This window comes from Mustelus asterias, chromosome 4, assembly GCF_964213995.1.
Source record: "Mustelus asterias chromosome 4, sMusAst1.hap1.1, whole genome shotgun sequence".
Taxonomy (NCBI): domain Eukaryota; kingdom Metazoa; phylum Chordata; class Chondrichthyes; order Carcharhiniformes; family Triakidae; genus Mustelus; species Mustelus asterias.
Window position 1 is genome coordinate 73769765 of NC_135804.1, and position 19290 is coordinate 73789054.

The 19290-nt window shown below is 48.9% G+C and overlaps 1 protein-coding gene across 1 annotated transcript in view; it reads left to right on the plus strand.

The window, feature by feature from the left end:
• LOC144493127 (cyclic nucleotide-gated channel alpha-2-like) overlaps positions 1-19290 on the plus strand; it is a 143170-nt gene that overhangs the window by 93979 nt on the left and 29901 nt on the right. Inside the window, exons 2-5 of the mRNA XM_078212029.1 lie at positions 9911-10021; positions 12477-12651; positions 13650-13657; positions 15656-15760. Of these exons, the coding sequence (XP_078068155.1) occupies positions 9911-10021; positions 12477-12651; positions 13650-13657; positions 15656-15760 (399 nt within the window). The remainder of the gene's footprint in view (positions 1-9910; positions 10022-12476; positions 12652-13649; positions 13658-15655; positions 15761-19290) is intronic.

Sequence of the window (19290 nt, forward strand, 5' to 3'; positions counted from 1 at the left end):
CTTTAGAGAGAGTGCAGAGGAGGTTTACCAGGATGTTACCTGGTATGGAAGGGCTTAGTTATGAGGAGAGATTGGGTAAACTGGGGTTGTTCTCACTGGAAAGACGGAGAATGAGGGGTGACCTAATAGAGGTGTATAAAATTATGAAAGGCATAGATAGGGTGAACGGTGGGAAGCTTTTTCCCAGGTCAGTGGTGACGTTCACGAGGGGTCATAGGTTCAAGGTGAGGGGAGGGGCAGGGGGGTCGGGGGGGGAGGTTTAACACGGATATCAGAAGGACGTATTTTACACAGAGGGTGGTGGGGGTCTGGAATGTGCTGCCGGGCCAGGTGGTGGAGGCAGACAGACTGGGAACGTTTAAGACTTATCTAGATAGCCACATGAATGGAGTGGGAATGGAGGCATACAAAAGAATGGTCTAGTTTGGACCAGGGAGCGGCGCAGGCTTGGAGGGCTGAAGGGTCTGTTCCTGTGCTGTATTGTTCTTTGTTCTTTGACGAAGGGTACTCTGTCCACCGTGTCCCGTGTTTGTCTTCTGAGGAGGTCCGGTTTTTCGCTGTGGTGCGTCGGAACTGTCGATCAATGAGTCGAGCGCCATATCCTGTTCTTATGAGGGCATCTTTCAGCGTCTGGAGGTGTCTGTTGCGATCCTCCTCATCCGAGCAGATCCTGTGTATACGGAGGGCTTGTCCGTAGGGAATGGCTTCTTTAACGTGTTTAGGATGGAAGCTGGAGAAGTGGAGCATCATGAGGTTATCCATGGGCTTGCGGTACAGTGAGGTGCTGAGGTGACCGTCCTTAATGGAGATGCGTGTGTCCAAGAATGCAACTGATTCCGGAGAGTAGTCTATGGTGAGTCTGATGGTGGGATGGAACTTGTTGATGTCATCATAGAGTTGTTTCAGTGATTGTTCACCATGAGTCCAAAGGAAGAAAATGTCATCGATGTATCTAGTGTATAGCATCAGTTGAAGATCCTGTGCGGTGAAGAAGTCTTGTTCGAACCTGTGCATGAAGATGTTGGCATATTGAGGTGCGAATTTGGTCCCCATGGCTGTTCCGTGTGTCTGGATGAAGAACTGGTTGTTGAAGGTGAAGACATTGTGTTCCATTGTGCCCACGGATAACCTCACGATGCTCCATTTCTCCAGCTTCCACCCTAAACACATTAAAGAAGCCATCCCCTACGGACAAGCCCTCCGTATACACAGGATCTGCTCGGATGAGGAGGATCGCAACAGACACCTCCAGACGCTGAAAGATGCCCTCATAAGAACAGGATATGGCGCTTGACTCCTGTTGACGCCACAGCGAAAAACCGCACCAACTTTCAAAAATCGAACAATGTCAGCAGTAGGCCCTTTTAAACTCTCCACTATACGCTGTCTCTTGGCAGCATCAGTGCATTGCCACTCGCTGATCATCTGGGTAGCCTGCTCCACCCAGGCATCATATTCTTCCTCACCTGGGGGTACAGGTTTCAGTCCTGAAAACAGTCTCAGCTTTCTGTAGCTAGGCCCATCGGTAGACACTTGGTTGCACTTGTCCACTAGTTTTCCAATAGCAGTCACTAAATCCATGTTCACATCCACTTTGGGAGTTTGGTTTTCTGATACTATGGCCTGAAAATCCTCCATTGACTTGCCTTCCTGTTGTAGTAATAACAACAGGTTTGTATGGAAAGCATCCTCTTCAGGAACAGCATCCCGTGTGTCCAAGCTTTCTAGCGTTTGCACAGCCCGTGGCCCAGCTTCTCCTTCAATACCTACATCTGGAGGTACAGTTTCAGGGGTTAAATCAATGCTCGTCTCCACTAGTATGAACAACTGTGTGCCAGTAGAATCCCCACAGCGACCACAAATCTTGGTGCGACCAAAGACTTTCACTGTGTTTAAGACCCTAGCAATGGTCTCCTCACTCGTATCTATTGGCACATTGCTCAGTAATATACCACGAGAAAGACTGATATTCTTTTGGCGGCTCCAGTCTTAAGTGAGCTACTAATTGGTGCTGTTGTAATTACTGGGTTAACTGTTAGTGACTGACGAAAAGAAGAAAGAAAAAAATATTTGACCTGTCTGGTAAACAGGAATGATCCCAGCGGTGCCTCCAAAAATGTAACCCCCTGCTGATCACTATATGGGGCTATTATTTAACTGTTCGATTTACAGGATCCTGAATTCCTAGCAGTTGATGGTGAGCTGGCTAAATTTCCTGTTTACCCATAAATGCCAGTACAGGCTTACATGAAAAGGATTTGAGTATGTTTAGCGCGGTGCCTCCAAAAATGCTATTGAGATAAACCTTAGAATGAGAAAAGGTTCAGAACAACAAGGTAAACGGAATAACAAAAAAATTTAATAACAAATATAATTGGCAGATATAAACAAGTAAAGAATCCCAACTGAAGATTTTCCAATTAGCAGTTTCAACCTGAGAAATGTTCAGAATATCACCAAGCACTTTGAATTTTAAACATTGAGGCCCATCCGTTGGTGCACATCTGAAGAAAACCACATCCTTGGCAGTCATGAAAAACCAAGCAGTTCTACCTGAGAAATGTTCACTTCAAACTGAGTTTTTACTGCCTCCGAAAAGCTCCTCTCCAAAATCATGGCTGTCCCTCTTCTGCACACTCCCTCCTCTGCTCCGCAGCTGCTTCACTTCCTGGCGCCTTTTTTTTTCCCACCCCCAGAGCAATCCCATTGGCCCAGCCCACATCACTCAACAAACAGCATCCTGTTCACAGCACCCGCCCGGCAAACAAGACACTGAAACCCACAAGGGACAAAGAACACTGGTAACTGTCTTCCCCACAAAGTTTCCTCAGTCCCTTACATCTGTATCTTTAAGACCTGGTTGGCTGTAGAGATTCGCATTTTAATCAGTATTCTGTAACTTGATTTTGTGTCTCTGTGCCCTGTTTGAGAGCAGATATCCACTCCATCTGACGAAGGAGCAGCACTCCAAAAGCTAATGGCATTTGCTACCAAATAAACCTGTTGGACTTTAACCTGGTGTTGTTAAAACTCTAACTGTGTTTACCCCAGTCCAACGCCGGCATCTCCACATCATGACTCACTGGGGTACCATGTCTACACACGCTGACTCTCACTGAAGTACGGGTTCCACACACGCTGACTCTCACTGGGATACGAGTTCCACACACGCTGACTCTCACTAGAGTACGGGTTCCACACATGCTGACTCACTGGGGTATGGGTTCCTCATACATTGACTCTGACCCGGGTACAGGTTCCACACATGCTGAATCTGAATGGAGTATGGGTTCCAAACACGCTGACTTTCACTGTGGTACGGGTTCCACACGTGCTGACTCTCACAGACTTAAGAGTTCCACGCATGTTGACTCTCCTTGTGATCCGGGTTCCACATAAAGTGACTCTCACTGGGGTATTGCTTCCAAACACGCTGACTCTCACTGGGGACGTGTTCCACACGTGTGACTCTCACTGGGGTACCTGTTCCACCTACGCTGACTCTCACTGTGGTACGGGTTCCACACACGCTGACTGTCACTGGGGTATGGGTTCCACACACACTGTCTCTCACTGGGGTACGGGTTCCACACACACTGACTCTCACTGGGGTAACAGTCCACACACACTAGCTGTAGCTGGGGTACGGGTTCTACACACGCTGACTCTCACTGTGGTACAGGTTCCAGGCACCCTGACTTTCACTAGGATACAGGTACTACACAAGTTGACTCCCACTGGGGTAGGGGTTCCACACACACTGACTCTTACATGGATAGGGGTTCCACACACGCTGAGTCTCACCTGGGTACGGATCCCATGTACGCTAGCTCACACCGGGGTATGGGTTCCACTCTCGCTGACTCTCACTGGGGTATGGGTTCCACACACGCTGACACTCACTGGGGTACCGTGTCCACACATGGTGACTCTCACTGAGATACGGGTTCCACACACGCTGACTCTCACTGGGATACGGGTTCCACACATGCTGACTCTCACTGGGGTACAGGTTCCACACAAGCTGACTCACTGGGGTATGGGTTCCACACATGTTGCCTCTGACCCTGGTGTGGGTTCCACACATGCTGAATCTGACTGGGGTATGGTTTCCACACACGCTTACGCTCTCTGCCGTACAGGTTCCACACGCGGTGACTCTCACCGGGATACGGGCTCCACTCATCCTGACTCTCACTGGGGTACGGGTACCACACATGCTGACTCTCACTGGGGTACAGGTTCCATACACGCTCACTCTCACTGCGGTACGGATTCCATACACGCGCTGACTCTCACTGTGGTATGGGTTCCACATGCGCTGACTCTCACTGCTTAAGGGTTCCACACATGCTGACTCTCCTTGGGGTACTGGTTCCACACACACTGACTCTCACTGGGATATGGTTCCACACACGCTGACTCTCACTGGGGTATGGTTTCCACACACACTGACTCTCACTGGAGTACACGTTCCACACACACTGACTCTCTCTCGGGTACGGGTTCCACACACGCTGGCTCTCACTGGGATATGGTTCCACGCATGCTGACTCTCACTGGGGTATGGGTTCCACATATGCTGAGTCTCACTGGGGTACGGGTTCCATACGCGATGACTCTCACTGGGGTACGGTTTCCCCACACACTGACTCTCACTGGGGTAACGCTCCACACACACTAACTGTTACTGGGATACGGTTTCCAGACATGCTGACTCTCACTTGGGTACGGATTGCACACACACTGACCCTCACTGGGGTACAGGTTCCACAGACATTGACTCTCATTGGTGTTCGAATTCCACGCATGCTGACTCTCATGTGGGTATGAGTTCCACACACGCTGACTGTCACCCGTATACGGGTTCCACACATGCTGACTCCCACTCGTGTACAGGTTCCGCACGTGCTGACTTTCACTCGGGTACGGGTTCCACACACGCTGTCTCTCACTCGGGTGTGGGTTCCACATACTCTGACTCTCACTGGGGTACGCATTCCACCCACGCCGACTCTCACTGGAGTATGGTTTCCACACACACTGACTCTGTCTGGGGTATGGGTTCCACACACGCTGACTCTCGCTGAGGTACGGGTTCCAAACACGCTGACTCTCACTGGGGTACGGGTTCCACATCCACTGACTCTCACTGGGCTATGAGTTCCACACACGGTGATTCTCACAGGGGTACGGATTGCACACTCGCTGACTGATTCGCATACGGGTTCCACACACGCTGACTCTCACTCGGGTACGGATTCCACACACGCTGATTCGCACTGGGGTATGGGTTCCACGCACGCTGACTCTTACTGGGGTACGGGTTCCACACACACTGAGTCTCAATGGGGTATGGTTCCACAAACGTTGCCTCTCACTTGGGTACGGGTTCCACACACGCTGACTCAGAAAGCAAATCCGTGTGTTCCCCAACCGGAAACTATTGATGAACAGGGATATCCACTGCTTACGCAAGTCCAGGTCTGAGGCGTTCAAGTCACGAGACACTGACCTATGATGTGGAGATGCTGGCTATACAGCAATGCCAATGCCAATGATGTGGAGATGCTGGCTATACAGCAATGCCAGATACGATCTCAGGAGATCCATCAAAGATGCCAAATGACAGGATCGGACTAGGCTAGAGTCCCAGGCTAGCCACACCGACCCCCGCTGTCTATGGCAAGGTCTGCAAGACATAACAGGCTAGTAGATGAAGGCATGTAAAATCGCCAGCTCCAACGCACCACTCCCTGATGAGCTCAATGCATTTTGCTCCTGTTTTGAGCAAGAGATCAGCGAGAGTATGCCCTCCACTCTGGAAGCCCTGAATGAACCTGTATTTGGGGTCACCATTGCAGATGTCAGAGCAGTTTTCTCAAAGGTCAACCCATGGAAAGCGACTGGCCCGGATGGGTTACCTGGACGAGCACTCAGATCCTGTGCGGATCAGCTGCCGGGAGTATTCACAGACATCTTCAACTTCTCTTTACAACAATCTGAGGTCCCTATCTGCTTCAAGAAGATGACCATCATCCTGGTACCTAAGAAAAACCAAGCAGCGTGCCTTAATGACTATCGGTCAGTGGCTCTGACATCCATCATTATGAATTGCTTCGTAAGGCAATCATGGCACGAATCAATTCCAGCCTCCTGGATTACCTGGATTCACTATTGTTTGCCTATCGCTGCAACAGGTCCACAGCAGACGCCATCTCGCTGGCCCTGCATTCAAACCTGGAAAACCTAGATAACAAGGCCCTCATGTCAGACTCCTATTTATTGACTACAGCTCAGCCTTCAACACCATTATTCCCACGAAACGCATCTCCAAACTCTGTGGTCTGGGCCTCGGCACCTCCCTCTGCGACTGGACCCTGAACTTCCTAACCCACAGACCACAATCAGTAAGGATAGGCAACAACACCTCCTCCACGATCATCCTCAACACCAGTGCCCCACAAGGCTGTGGTCTCAGCCCCCACTGTGTGGCCAAATTCCCCTCCAATTTGATTTTCAAGTTTGCTGATGACACAACCATAGTGGGTCGGATCTCACTATACCCCCAGAGTATAGGAATGAGATAGAGAATCTGGTGAACTGATGCAGCAACAATAATCTCTTGAATCATAGAAACCCTACAGTGCAGAAAGAGGCCATTTGGCCCATCGAGTCGGCACTGACCACAATCCCACCCAAGCCCTACCCCCATATCCCTACATATTTCACCCGCTAATCCCTCTAATCCGTGCATCTCAGGACACTAAGGGGCAATTTTAGCATGGCCAATCAACCTAACCCGCACATCTTTGGACTGTGGGAGGAAATCGGAGCACCCGGAGGAAACTCACGCGGACACGAGGAGAATGTGCAAACTCCACACAGACAGTGACCCAAGCCGGGAATCGAACCCAGGTCCCTGGAGCTGTGAAGCAGCAGTGCTAACCACTGTGCTACCGTGCCACCTCAATGTCAACAAAACGAAGGATATTGTTATCGACTCCAGGAAGTGTAAAGGAGAACATGCCACTGTCTACATCTGGGGACGAAGTAGAAAGGGTCGAGAGCTTCAAGTTTTTAGGTGTCCAGATCACCAACAACCTGTCCTGGTCCCCCCATGCTGACACTATAGTTAGGAAAGCACATCAACGCCTCCTTTTTCAGAAGAGTAAGGAAATTTGGCATGTCAGCTACAACTCTCACCAACTTTTACAGATGCACCATAGAAAGCATTCTTTCTGGTTGTATCACAGCTTGGTATGGCACCTGCTCTGCCCAAGACTGCAAGGAGCTACAAAAGGTCGTGAATGTAGCCCAATCCATCACGCAAACCGGCCTCCCACCCATTGACTCTGTCTACATTTCCCGCTGCCTCGGCAAAGCAGCCAGCATAATTAAGGACCCCCACACGCCCTGGACATTCTCTCTTCCACCATCTTCTGTTGGGAAAAAGATACAAAAGTCTGAGGTCACGTACCATCCGACTCAAGAACAGCTTCTTCCCTGCTGCTGTCAGACTTTTGAATAGACTTACCTTGCATTAAGTTGATCTTTCTCTACACCCGAGCTATGACTGTAACGCTACATTTTGCACTCTCTCGTTTCTTTCTCTATGAACAGTATGTTTTGCCTGTATAGCACAAGAAACAATACTTTTCACTTAATACATGTGACAATGATAAATCAAATCAAATCAAAAACTCTTACTTTTCCTTAATGTAGCTTTAAATTGGAGAAAAGCAACTTGCCCACAGCCCACCAATCAGCTCTCTCTGTTGTAGCCTCTAGTGCAGCAGCAAAAAAGCACACTCTGAAAAAAACAAAAGATCTTCTTTCCCCTTAGAGAGGCAACATGGTTTTGTGAAGGGGAGGTCGTGTCTCACAAACTTGATCGAGTTTTTCGAGGAAGTGACGAAGATGATTGATGAGGGTAGGGCAGTGGATGTTGTCTACATGGACTTCAGTGAGGCCTTTGACAAGGTCCCTCATGGCAGACTGGTGCAGAAGGTGAAGTCGCATGGGATCAGAGGTGAGCTGGCAAGGTGGATACAAAACTGGCTCGGTCAAAGAAGACAGAGGGTAGCAGTGGAAGGGTGCGTTTCTGAATGGAGGGCTGTGACAAGTGGTGTTCCTCAGGGATCAGTGATGGGACCTTTGCTGTTTGTAATATATATAAATGATTTGGAGGAAAATGTAACTGGATTGATTAGTAAGTTTGCGGACGACACAAAGTGTTCAATTCTGGTTGCCACACTACCAGAAGGATGTGGAGGCTTTGGAGAGGGTACAGAAAAGATTTACCAGGATGTTGCCTGGTATGGAGGGCATTAGCTATGAGGAGAGGTTGGAGAAACTTGGTTTATTCTCACTGGAGCGACGGAGGTTGAGGGGAGACCTGATAGAAGTCTACAAGATTATGAGAGGCATGGACAGAGTGGATAGTCAGAAGCTTTTTCCCAGGGTGGAAGAGTCAATTACTAGGGGGCATAGGTTTAAGGTGTGAGGGGCAAGGTTTAAAAGAGATGTACGAGGCAGATTTTTTACACAGAGAGTGGTGGGTGCCTGGAACTCGTTGCCGGGGGAGGTAGTGGAAGTGGATACGGTAGTGACTTTTAAGGGGCGTCTTGACAAATACATGAATGAGATGGGAATAGAGGGATATGGTCCCCGGAAGCGTAGGGGATTTTAGTTAAGTCGGGCAACATGGTCGGTGCAGGCTTGGAGGGCCAAAGGGCCTGTTCCTGTGCTGTAATTTTCTTTGTTCTTTGCTCTTTGTTCTTAGCACTGAATTCCCAAATACACACACTCGCTCTGGCTGTGTCCGTCAGGTGATCTCTTTGTGTGTGCGAATTCGCCCGTATATGAATTTTACTGATGGCATTTCCTATAGAACTGAAGTGAGGTGAGATAAAAAAACAAAGAACAAAGAACAATACAGCACAGGAACAGGCCCTTCGGCCCTCCAAGCCCGCGCCGCTCCCCGGTCCAGGATTGAATCCTGAATCCAGGATCCCCGCCCAATTTTCCAGCCTATCTACATACCAATATCCTATCCACCGAGCTGTCCCTCACAGCTACGATGCTTTGTTCATTACAACCTATTAACTCACCCCCACCCCCCTATTCCAGACCATGTGATCCCCAGGGAGAGGCGAAAACCCAGAGTGAAAAACCCCAGGGCCAATATGGGGGAAAAAAAAATCTGGGAAATTCCTCTCCGACCCCCTGAGGCGATCGAAACGAGTCCAGGAGATCACAATGGCCCTGATCGGAAAATGCTTCCCAACCCTAGTCATTTCCACTTCCATGAACACCATATGAATTCCCTGCCCCCGAGACAGGTTCCCAACTATCCGCAGTCTCGGATGAGTCACTCCTAGTTTTGTTTCAACACCTATTGAGGCCCTATTTGGGTTTCAGGTGATTAACATTTAACTGTCACTCAGTCAGTTGAGTCAGCTACCTTTTTAACATTTAACTAGGCTACTTTACTCAGAAAAGACTTACCAGTTCAATTCCCACTTTGGGAAGCCTGTGGCTGTTCTTGTTGAACAAAGGAGATTGTGGGTAAGTTTGACAGAGGTGTATAAAATTATGGCAGGATTGGATAAGGTGCACAATAAAAGCCTGTTCTCATTGGCTGATGTTAAAAGGATGAGAGGACAAAGAGATACACAAGGAATGTGAGTTAAAACTTGATCACACAGTGAGGAGTAAAGAGCTGGAACTCATTGCCCATGAGAGTGGTGGAATCAACGATGTATAATATCAAAGGAAATTGGATGAGTTTGAAGAAAGAGATAAACAAGCAGAGTGACAGACTGCATCAATTACAGAGAACCAGTGGAGTCTTGATCAGACTCCCATTTTGTGCTAACTTTGCAATATTATCTTTCATTCCTGTTAGAGCAGCATCTGCCTCTGATGACACCAGTTCGGAGTTGCAGAGAGTCGTGGCAAAGGACCAAGAAGGGCATTTATCACAGAATTCTTTCAGAGGTCAAGGGGCATTGTCCAGGTAAATGAAACTGAGGGAAAGATCAACTGGCTGCCAACCAACTGGCAACATGGTTGGCACCATTGCACTCACTATCGCTCTTACTCACATCATTCCCCCACTGTCTCATGCACACCATTCCCCTACAGTCACACGCACACTCACACCATCCCCCACTGACACATGCACACGCACACCATTCCCCCACTGTCACACTCACACCATCCCCCACTGACACATGCACACGCACACCATTCCCCTACAGTCACACGCACACTCACACCATCCCCCAACATCACACTCACACCATTCCCCCACTGTCACACTCACACCATTCCCCCAACATCACACTCACACCATTCCCCCACTGTCACACTCACACCATCCCCCAACATCACACTCACACCATTCCCCCACTGTCACACTCACACCATCCCCCAACATCACACTCACACCATTCCCCCACTGTCACACTCACACCATCCCCCAACATCACACTCACACCATTCCCCCACTGTCACACTCACACCATTCCCCCACTGTCACACGCACACCATTCCCCCACTGTCACACTCACACCATCCCCCAACATCACACTCACACCATCCCCCAACATCACACTCACACCATTCCCCCACTGTCACACGCACACCATTCCCCCACTGTCACACTCACACCATTCCCCCAACATCACACTCACACCATTCCCCCACTGTCACACGCACACCATTCCCCCACTGTCACACTCACACCATTCCCCCAACATCACACTCACACCATTCCCCCAACATCACACTCACACCATTCCCCCACTGTCACACGCACACCATTCCCCCACTGTCACACTCACACCATTCCCCCAACATCACACTCACACCATTCCCCCAACATCACACTCACACCATTCCCCCACGGTCACACTCACACCATTCCCCCACTGTCACACTCACACCATTCCCCCACTGTCACACTCACACCATCCCCCAACATCACACTCACACCATTCCCCCACTGTCACACGCACACCATTCCCCCACTGTCACACTCACACCATTCCCCCACGGTCACACTCACACCATTCCCCCACTGTCACACTCACACCATTCCCCCACGGTCACACTCACACCATTCCCCCACTGTCACACTCACACCATTCCCCCACTGTCACACTCACACCATTCCCCCACGGTCACACTCACACCATTCCCCCACTGTCACACTCACACCATCCCCCAACATCACACTCACACCATTCCCCCACTGTCACACGCACACCATTCCCCCACTGTCACACTCACACCATTCCCCCACGGTCACACTCACACCATTCCCCCACTGTCACACTCACACCATTCCCCCACGGTCACACTCACACCATTCCCCCACTGTCACACTCACACCATTCCCCCACTGTCACACTCACACCATTCCCCCACGGTCACACTCACACCATTCCCCCACGGTCACACTCACACCATTCCCCCACTGTCACACGCACACCATTCCCCCACTGTCACACTCACACCATTCCCCCACTGTCACACTCACACCATTCCCCCACTGTCACACGCACACCATTCCCCCACGGTCACACTCACACCATTCCCCCACGGTCACACTCACACCATTCCCCCACTGTCACATTCATATTCACACCATTCCCCCACGGTCACACGCACACTGACACCATCTCCCAACGTCACATTCACACCATTTCCCCACTGTCACACTCACTCTCACACCATTTCACCACTGTCACACTCACACCATCCCCCAGTGTCACATGCACACTCACACCATGGCCCACTGTCACACGCACACTCACACCATCCCCCCCGTCACACGCACACTCACACCATACCGCAACGTCCCATTCACACCATTTCCCTACTCTCACACTCACATCATCTCCCACTGTCACACGCACACTCACATCATCCCCCACGTGTCACACGCACACTCACACCATCCCCCCCGTCACACGCACACTCACACCATACCGCAACGTCCCATTCACACCATTTCCCTACTCTCACTCTCACAACATCTCCCACTGTCACACGCACACTCACATCATCCCCCACTGTCACAAGCACACTCACACCATCCCCCACTGTCACACTGACACCATTTCCCCGTCACATGCACACTCACACCATACCGCAACATCACATTCACACCATTCCCCACTCTCACACTCACACCATTCCCCCACTGTCACATGAACACTGACACCATTTCACCACTATCACACTCACTCTCACACTATCTTCCACTGTCACACTCACACCATTCTCCCACTATCACACTCATACATCATTTACACACTGTCCATGCGTTAATCCTCACTCTCCATATGTTAATCTCTTACTTTCTTTCGTTCACTCCCATGGGTTAATCTCTCTCTCTATCTGTCTCCCTCTCTCACTCCCCATGTGTTAATCTCTTTCTCTCACCCTCCTTGTGTCACTCTTAGGTTGGTTCACCTTGTGGTCGTCCTGAGGGACTGGGCTCACAAAAGTCCACGGCAACAGGAGCAGCGACCAGACTCATTCCTGGAGCGGTTTCGGGGTCCTGAGCTGCAGACAGTGGTCAGCAGTGAGAGCAACACCACTGTTCAGGAACAGGGGCAGACAAAAAAGAAAAGGCAAGTCTTGCTTAAAGCTATAATGTAACATGGCATAGATAGAAACATAGAAACATAGAAAAACTACAGCACAAAACAGGCCCCTCGGCCCCACAAGTCGTGCCGAACATATCCCTACCTTTTAGGCCTACCTATAACCCTCCATCCTATTAAGTCCCATGTATTCATCCAGGAGTCTCTTAAAAGACCCTATTGAGTTTGTCTCCACCACCACTGACGGCAGCCGATTCCACTCGCCCACCACCCTCTGTGTGAAAAACTTCCCCCTAACATCTCCCCTGTACCTACACCCCAGCACCTTAAACCTGTGTCCTCTCGTAGCAGCCATTTCCACCCTGGGAAAAAGCCTCTGAGAGTCCACCCGATCTATGCCTCTCAACATCTTATATACCTCTATTAGGTCTCCTCTCATCCTACGTCTCTCCAAGGATAAAAGACCGAGCTCAACCAGATAACTCTGGTGAGGCTATATTGGATCTGGTGCTGGGAAATGAGCCAGACCAGGTGCTAGACTTGGAAGTTGGTGTGCATTTTGGTGATAGTGACCACAATTCGGTTACGTTCACCTTAGTGATGGAAAGGGATAGGCATGAACCTCGGGCCAGTGGTTTTAGCTGGGGGAAGGGTAATTATGAGGCTATTAGGAGAGAATTAGGAAACATAGGTTGGACTAGGAGATTACAGGGACTGGGAACGTCCGACATGTGGAGTTTTTTCAAGGAGCAGCTACTGCGAGTCTGTGATAGGTATGTCCCTGTCAGGCAAGGAGGAATTGGTAGGGCTAGGGAACCGTGGTGCACCAAAAAAGTTTCTTTGTTGGTTAAAAAGAAAAAGGAGGCTTATGTTCGGATGAGACGTGAGCACTCGGGTAGTGCACTAGAAAGCTTTAGATTGGCTAAGAGGGAGTTGAAGAGCGAGCTTAGAAGGGCTAAAAGGGGACATGAGAAGACTTTGGCGGATAGGGTTAAAGAGAATCCTAAGGCGTTCTATAGGTATGTCAAGAACAGAAGGTTGGTTAGGGCAAGTTTAGGGCCAGTTATAGATGGCAGAGGGAAGTTATGTGTGGAACCGGAGGAGATTGGTGAAGCATTGAACCAATATTTCTCTTCGGTGTTCACGCAAGGGGACATGAATATAGCTGAGGAGGACACTGGGTTGCAAGGGAGTAGAATAGACAGTATTACAGTTGATAAGGAGGATGTGCAGGATATTCTGGAGGGTCTGAAAATAGATAAATCCCCTGGTCCGGATGGGATTTATCCAAGGATTCTCTGGGAGGCAAGAGAAGTGATTGCAGAGCCTCTGGCTCTGATCTTCAGGTCGTCGTTGGCCTCTGGTATAGTACCAGAAGATTGGAGGTTAGCGAATGTTGTCCCATTGTTTAAGAAGGGGAACAGAGACTTCCCCGGGAATTATAGACCGGTGAGTCTCACTTCTGTTGTCGGCAAGATGTTGGAAAAAATTATAAGGGATAGGATTTATAGTTATTTGGAGAGTAATGAATTGATAGGTGATAGTCAGCATGGTTTTGTGGCAGGTAGGTCGTGCCTTACTAACCTTATTGAGTTTTTTGAGAAAGTGACCAAGGAGGTGGATGGGGGCAAGGCAGTGGACGTGGTATATATGGATTTTAGTAAGGCGTTTGATAAGGTTCACCATGGTAGGCTTCTGCAGAAAATGCAGATGTATGGGATTGGGGGTGATCTAGGAAATTGGATCAGGAATTGGCTAGCGGATAGGAAACAGAGGGTGGTGGTTGATAGTAAATATTCATCATGGAGTGCGGTTACAAGTGGTGTACCTCAGGGATCTGTTTTGGGGCCACTGCTGTTTGTAATATTTATTAATGATCTGGATGAGGGTATAGTTGGGTGGATTAGCAAATTTGCTGATGACACCAAAGTCGGTGGTGTGGTAGACAGTGAGGAAGGGTGTCGTAGTTTGCAGGAAGACTTAGACAGGTTGCAAAGTTGGGCCGAGAGGTGGCGGATGGAGTTTAATGCGGAGAAGTGTGAGGTAATTCACTTTGGTAGGAATAACAGATGTGTTGAGTATAGGGCTAACGGGAGGACTTTGAATAGTGTGGAGGAGCAGAGGGATCTAGGTGTATGTGTGCATAGATCCCTGAAAGTTGGGAATCAAGTAGATAAGGTTGTTAAGAAGGCATATGGTGTCTTGGCGTTTATTGGTAGGGGGATTGAATTTAGGAGTCGTAGCGTTATGTTGCAACTGTACACAACTCTGGTGCGGCCGCACTTGGAGTACTGTGTGCAGTTCTGGTCCCCACATTACAGGAAGGATGTGGAGGCTTTGGAGAGGGTGCAGAGGAGGTTTACCAGGATGTTGCCTGGTATGGAGGGGAGATCCTATGAGGAGAGGCTGAGGGATTTGGGATTGTTTTCGCTGGAAAGGCGGCGGCTAAGAGGGGATCTTATTGAAACATATAAGATGATTAGAGGTTTAGATAGGGTGGATAGTGATAGCCTTTTTCCTCTGATGGAGAAATCCAGCACGAGGGGGCATGGCTTTAAATTGAGGGGGGGTAGTTATAGAACCGATGTCAGGGGTAGGTTCTTTACCCAGAGGGTGGTGAGGGATTGGAATGCCCTGCCAGCATCAGTAGTAAATGCGCCTAGTTTGGGGGCGTTTAAGAGATCCGTAGATAGGTTCATGGACGAAAAGAAATTGGTTTAGGTTGGAGGGTCACAGTTTTTTTTTAACTGGTCGGTGCAACATCGTGGGCCGAAGGGCCTGTTCTGCGCTGTAATGTTCTATGTTCTATATGTTCTATGTTCTAACTCTGGGCCCTCTTAACGCCAAGTTCATTGAGTGAATACAGAAGTGACAAATACTCAGTGGCACTAGTATGTGGGAGTGAGCCATTCAGAGCATCTTCGAGTAAGTGTTTGTGAATGAGAATACATGGACTCTGTCAGTTTATTGGGCTCTTTCTGCTCACACAGCACTGCCCTTCACTGTTTGATTACATTTCCTTTTCCATGTTGCAGGAAGCACTCAGTGTTTGTGGTGGACCCTGCAGAGAATATGTATTACCGCTGGCTGACGGTCATCACACTGCCTGTTGTATATAACTGGTATTTTTTGGTGTACAGGTAGGCAAATGGTCAGCAATAGCCACATACTCACAACCTAGCAACAGTACTGAATGTAGATGATTGGGTGTAGCACCTTCCGCTATTGGTGAGAATGTTGTGAAGTGACACACAGTCAATCAGCTGACATTGAGATGAGAGATTGTCTGTCGAACTAGATCAACGTATTCGAAACTTGCAGCATCCTGGCTCAAAATCCAACTGGTCACAACCACTTTTCAGGCAGTAATTTGGAGACTCCAATCGGAAAGAGGATTAAGAAAAGTGGTGGACAATTTACATTTATGTAAAAGCAAAATACGGTGTATGCCAGAAATATGAAATAAACACAGAACATGTTGTAAAATCTCAGCAGGTCTGGCAGCATCTGTGGAAAGAGAAAAACAGTTGATGTTTCAAGTCTGGATGATTCTTTTACGAAACTACAGTTCCTAGTTCTGTAGAAGAGACATATGGCTACAAAGTCATAAGCATATAAGGAGTACAGTAAAGAGCTGAGGACACAGCCTTCCGGGGCACCATTGTTGAGGATGATCATGGAGGAGGTGTCGTTGCCAATCCTCACTGATTGCAGTCTGTGGGTTAGGAAGTCTAAGGTCCAGTCACAGAGGGAGCCCCAGGCCACGGAGTTTGGAGATGAATTTTGTTCGAATAATGGTGTTGAAGGCTGAGCTTTAATCAATAAAAAGAAGTCTGACATAAGTGTCTTTGTTATCCAGGTGTTCCGGGGTTGAGCGTAGGGTCAGGGAGATGGTGTCTGCTGTAGAACTGTTGCAGCGATAGGTGAACTGTAGTGAATCCAGGCAGTCTGGGAGACCGGAGTTGATGCGTGACATGACTAACATTTGGAAGCACTTCATAATGATGGCTGCCAGAGCTACTGGGTGGTAGTCATTAAGGCACACTGCCTGGCTTTTGTTTGGTACAGGGATGATGGTCATCTTGAAGCAGGTAGGAACCTCAGATCGGTGGTCCACGCAGGATCTGAGTGCTCATCCAGGTACCCGATCCAGGCCAATTGCTTCCATGGGTTAACTGAAGTATCGTGTGCAGCTATGGTGTCCTCATCTGAGGAGCAATAGAGGGATTGCAGAGAAGGTTTACCAGGCTGATCACTGGGATGTCAGGATGGACCTATGAGGAGAGATTGAGTCAAAGAACAAAGAAAATTACAGCACAGGATCAGGCCCTTCGGCCCTCCATGCCTGCACCGACCATGTTGCCCGACTTAACTAAAACCCCCTACACTTCCGGGGACCATATCCCTCTATTCCCATCTCATTCATGTACTTGTCAAGACGCCCCTTAAAAGTCACTACCGTATCCGCTTCCACTACCTCCCCCGGCAACGAGTTCCAGGCACCCACCACTCTCTGTGTAAAAAATCTGCCTCGTACATCTCTTTTAAACCTTGCCCCTCGCACCTTAAACCTATGCCCCCTAGTAATTGACTCTTTCACCCTGGGAAAAAGGTTCTGACTATCCACTCTGTCCATGCCTCTCATAATCTTGTAGACTTCTATCAGGTCTCCCCTCAACCTCCGTCACTCCAGTGAGAACAAACCAAGTTTCTCCAACCTCTCCTCATAGCTAATGCCCTCCAGACCAGGCAACTTCCTGGTAAATCCGGTTAGGATTATATTCACTGATGTTCAAAAAAATGAGGGAGGATCTCATAGAAACCTATAAAATTCTAACAGGACCAGGCAGGGTAGATGCAGGAATAGTGGGGGGTGTACAAAACCAGGGGTCATAATATAAGGATACAGGATAGACTGTTTAGGACTGAGATGAGGAGTTTTTTTCTCCGAGGGAGCCAGCCTGTGGAATTTGCTACCACAGAAAGCCGTTGAGGCCAAAAACAAAAATGTTTTCAAAGAAGTTGTTATATATAGTACTTGGGGTGAAGGGAATTAAAGGATATGGGGATGCAGCCGGCGGGGGGGGGGGCAAGATCAGGCTATTGAGCTGGATGATCAGCCATGATCATAACGAATGGCGGAACAGGATTGAAGGGCAAAATGGCCTACTCCTGCTCCTATTTTCTATGGATGCAATCTTGCTGGCAGTTCATGCCATGCTCCCGCTGCAGCAAGGTCGAAGAATTTGGCATCCAACCAAATCTCTGTTCGCTGCAGCAGGATGGGAAATTTCTGCCGGCCTAAATGGCGGGAACATTAACAGATCATGCAAGCATATGTGAGGTTTTCAGGTAGCTATCATAACTCCCACATTCCGAGATTATCCCAATTGCCCCAGCTGATCAAGCCACCCAAACGTCTTCATGGTTGGATCTTTGGGACAAAGAATAGCCACTGAAGACATGACTTCAGACCACTTTATGAAATGCCAACACACAGGCAGAGTACAAATAACTGTTGCCATATGACCATAGAGAGCGCCATTGTGCAGGCAATTGGCTACTTGAAGATGAGGTTTGGAAGTTTCTGGAGAACCCTGCGATAAGCATCTTTCAAGGGTACTCTGCATCATAGTTATCTGCTGTACATGCATAACCTGGTGCTCCAGAGGAGTGTAGCACTGGAATCAGAGGAAGACACTGAGTGAGCAGTATCAGAAGAGGAGGAAGAGAATAAGGCACTTCAATAGCTCCCAATCACAGGACCTGGCTCACAGGACAGTGACATGCCTGGCAATCCCTGTTCGGCACATGCTTCACATGAGGATAAGGGGCCACTGAACCATGAGGGTTCTCCCAGAGGTGACCATTAGGGTCTCTGAGGCAACATGCTGACATTTTTTCACAGAAATTCATCGAATCCCCACAGTGCAGAAGGAGGCCATTTGGCTCATCGAGTCTGCACTGACTCTTCGAAGGGCATCCCGTTATTCCAGACCCTATTCCCATTACCCCTAAACCTCCTAACCTACACATCTTGGGACACTAGGAGAAATTTCGTAAGAAATAGGATGGCTTTGCCTTGTTTACCCAGGTGCTTGAACCCTATCAGGGCCTGACAGATTCAGGGCCACCCATATCTTAATCATCAGAGCAGCATGAAGGCCGGAATTTTACTGGCCCGCCCATCATGGGAATCGGAGCAAGGGAGGGGTGGACCATGGAAAGGTATTTTATGGTTTCGGGATGAGCGAGGCCGTGAAATCCCTCCCATCGTGTTTGTGTGACAGTCAGAGGGGCCAAGGATCTGCTTTTAAGGATTGAAGTGCATTCAAAGGATTCCACATTGCCTTCAACCTGTCTTTCCTCTGCCCTGTTGGGCCCCAAATGCATTTGAATGGAGAGGAGAGGTTCAGCTGCTGGCACATGTGATTGGCCTATGGCACGCTTCCAAGACTTCCTAGATCTCCTAGATGATGCAATGCTGAGGTTTGTTCCCATTCCCTGTGTTGTTCCTGCCGCACAGTCTGTTTTAACCCTTATACGATGGACAAAGAATTGCGAGTAGACTTCTTGTTAGTACAGCCAATATTTATTTAAAACACACGATCAATAATCACCCACCCAACCAACAATAAGTTATCTTACAGAAAATACTAAAGTTCAAGTC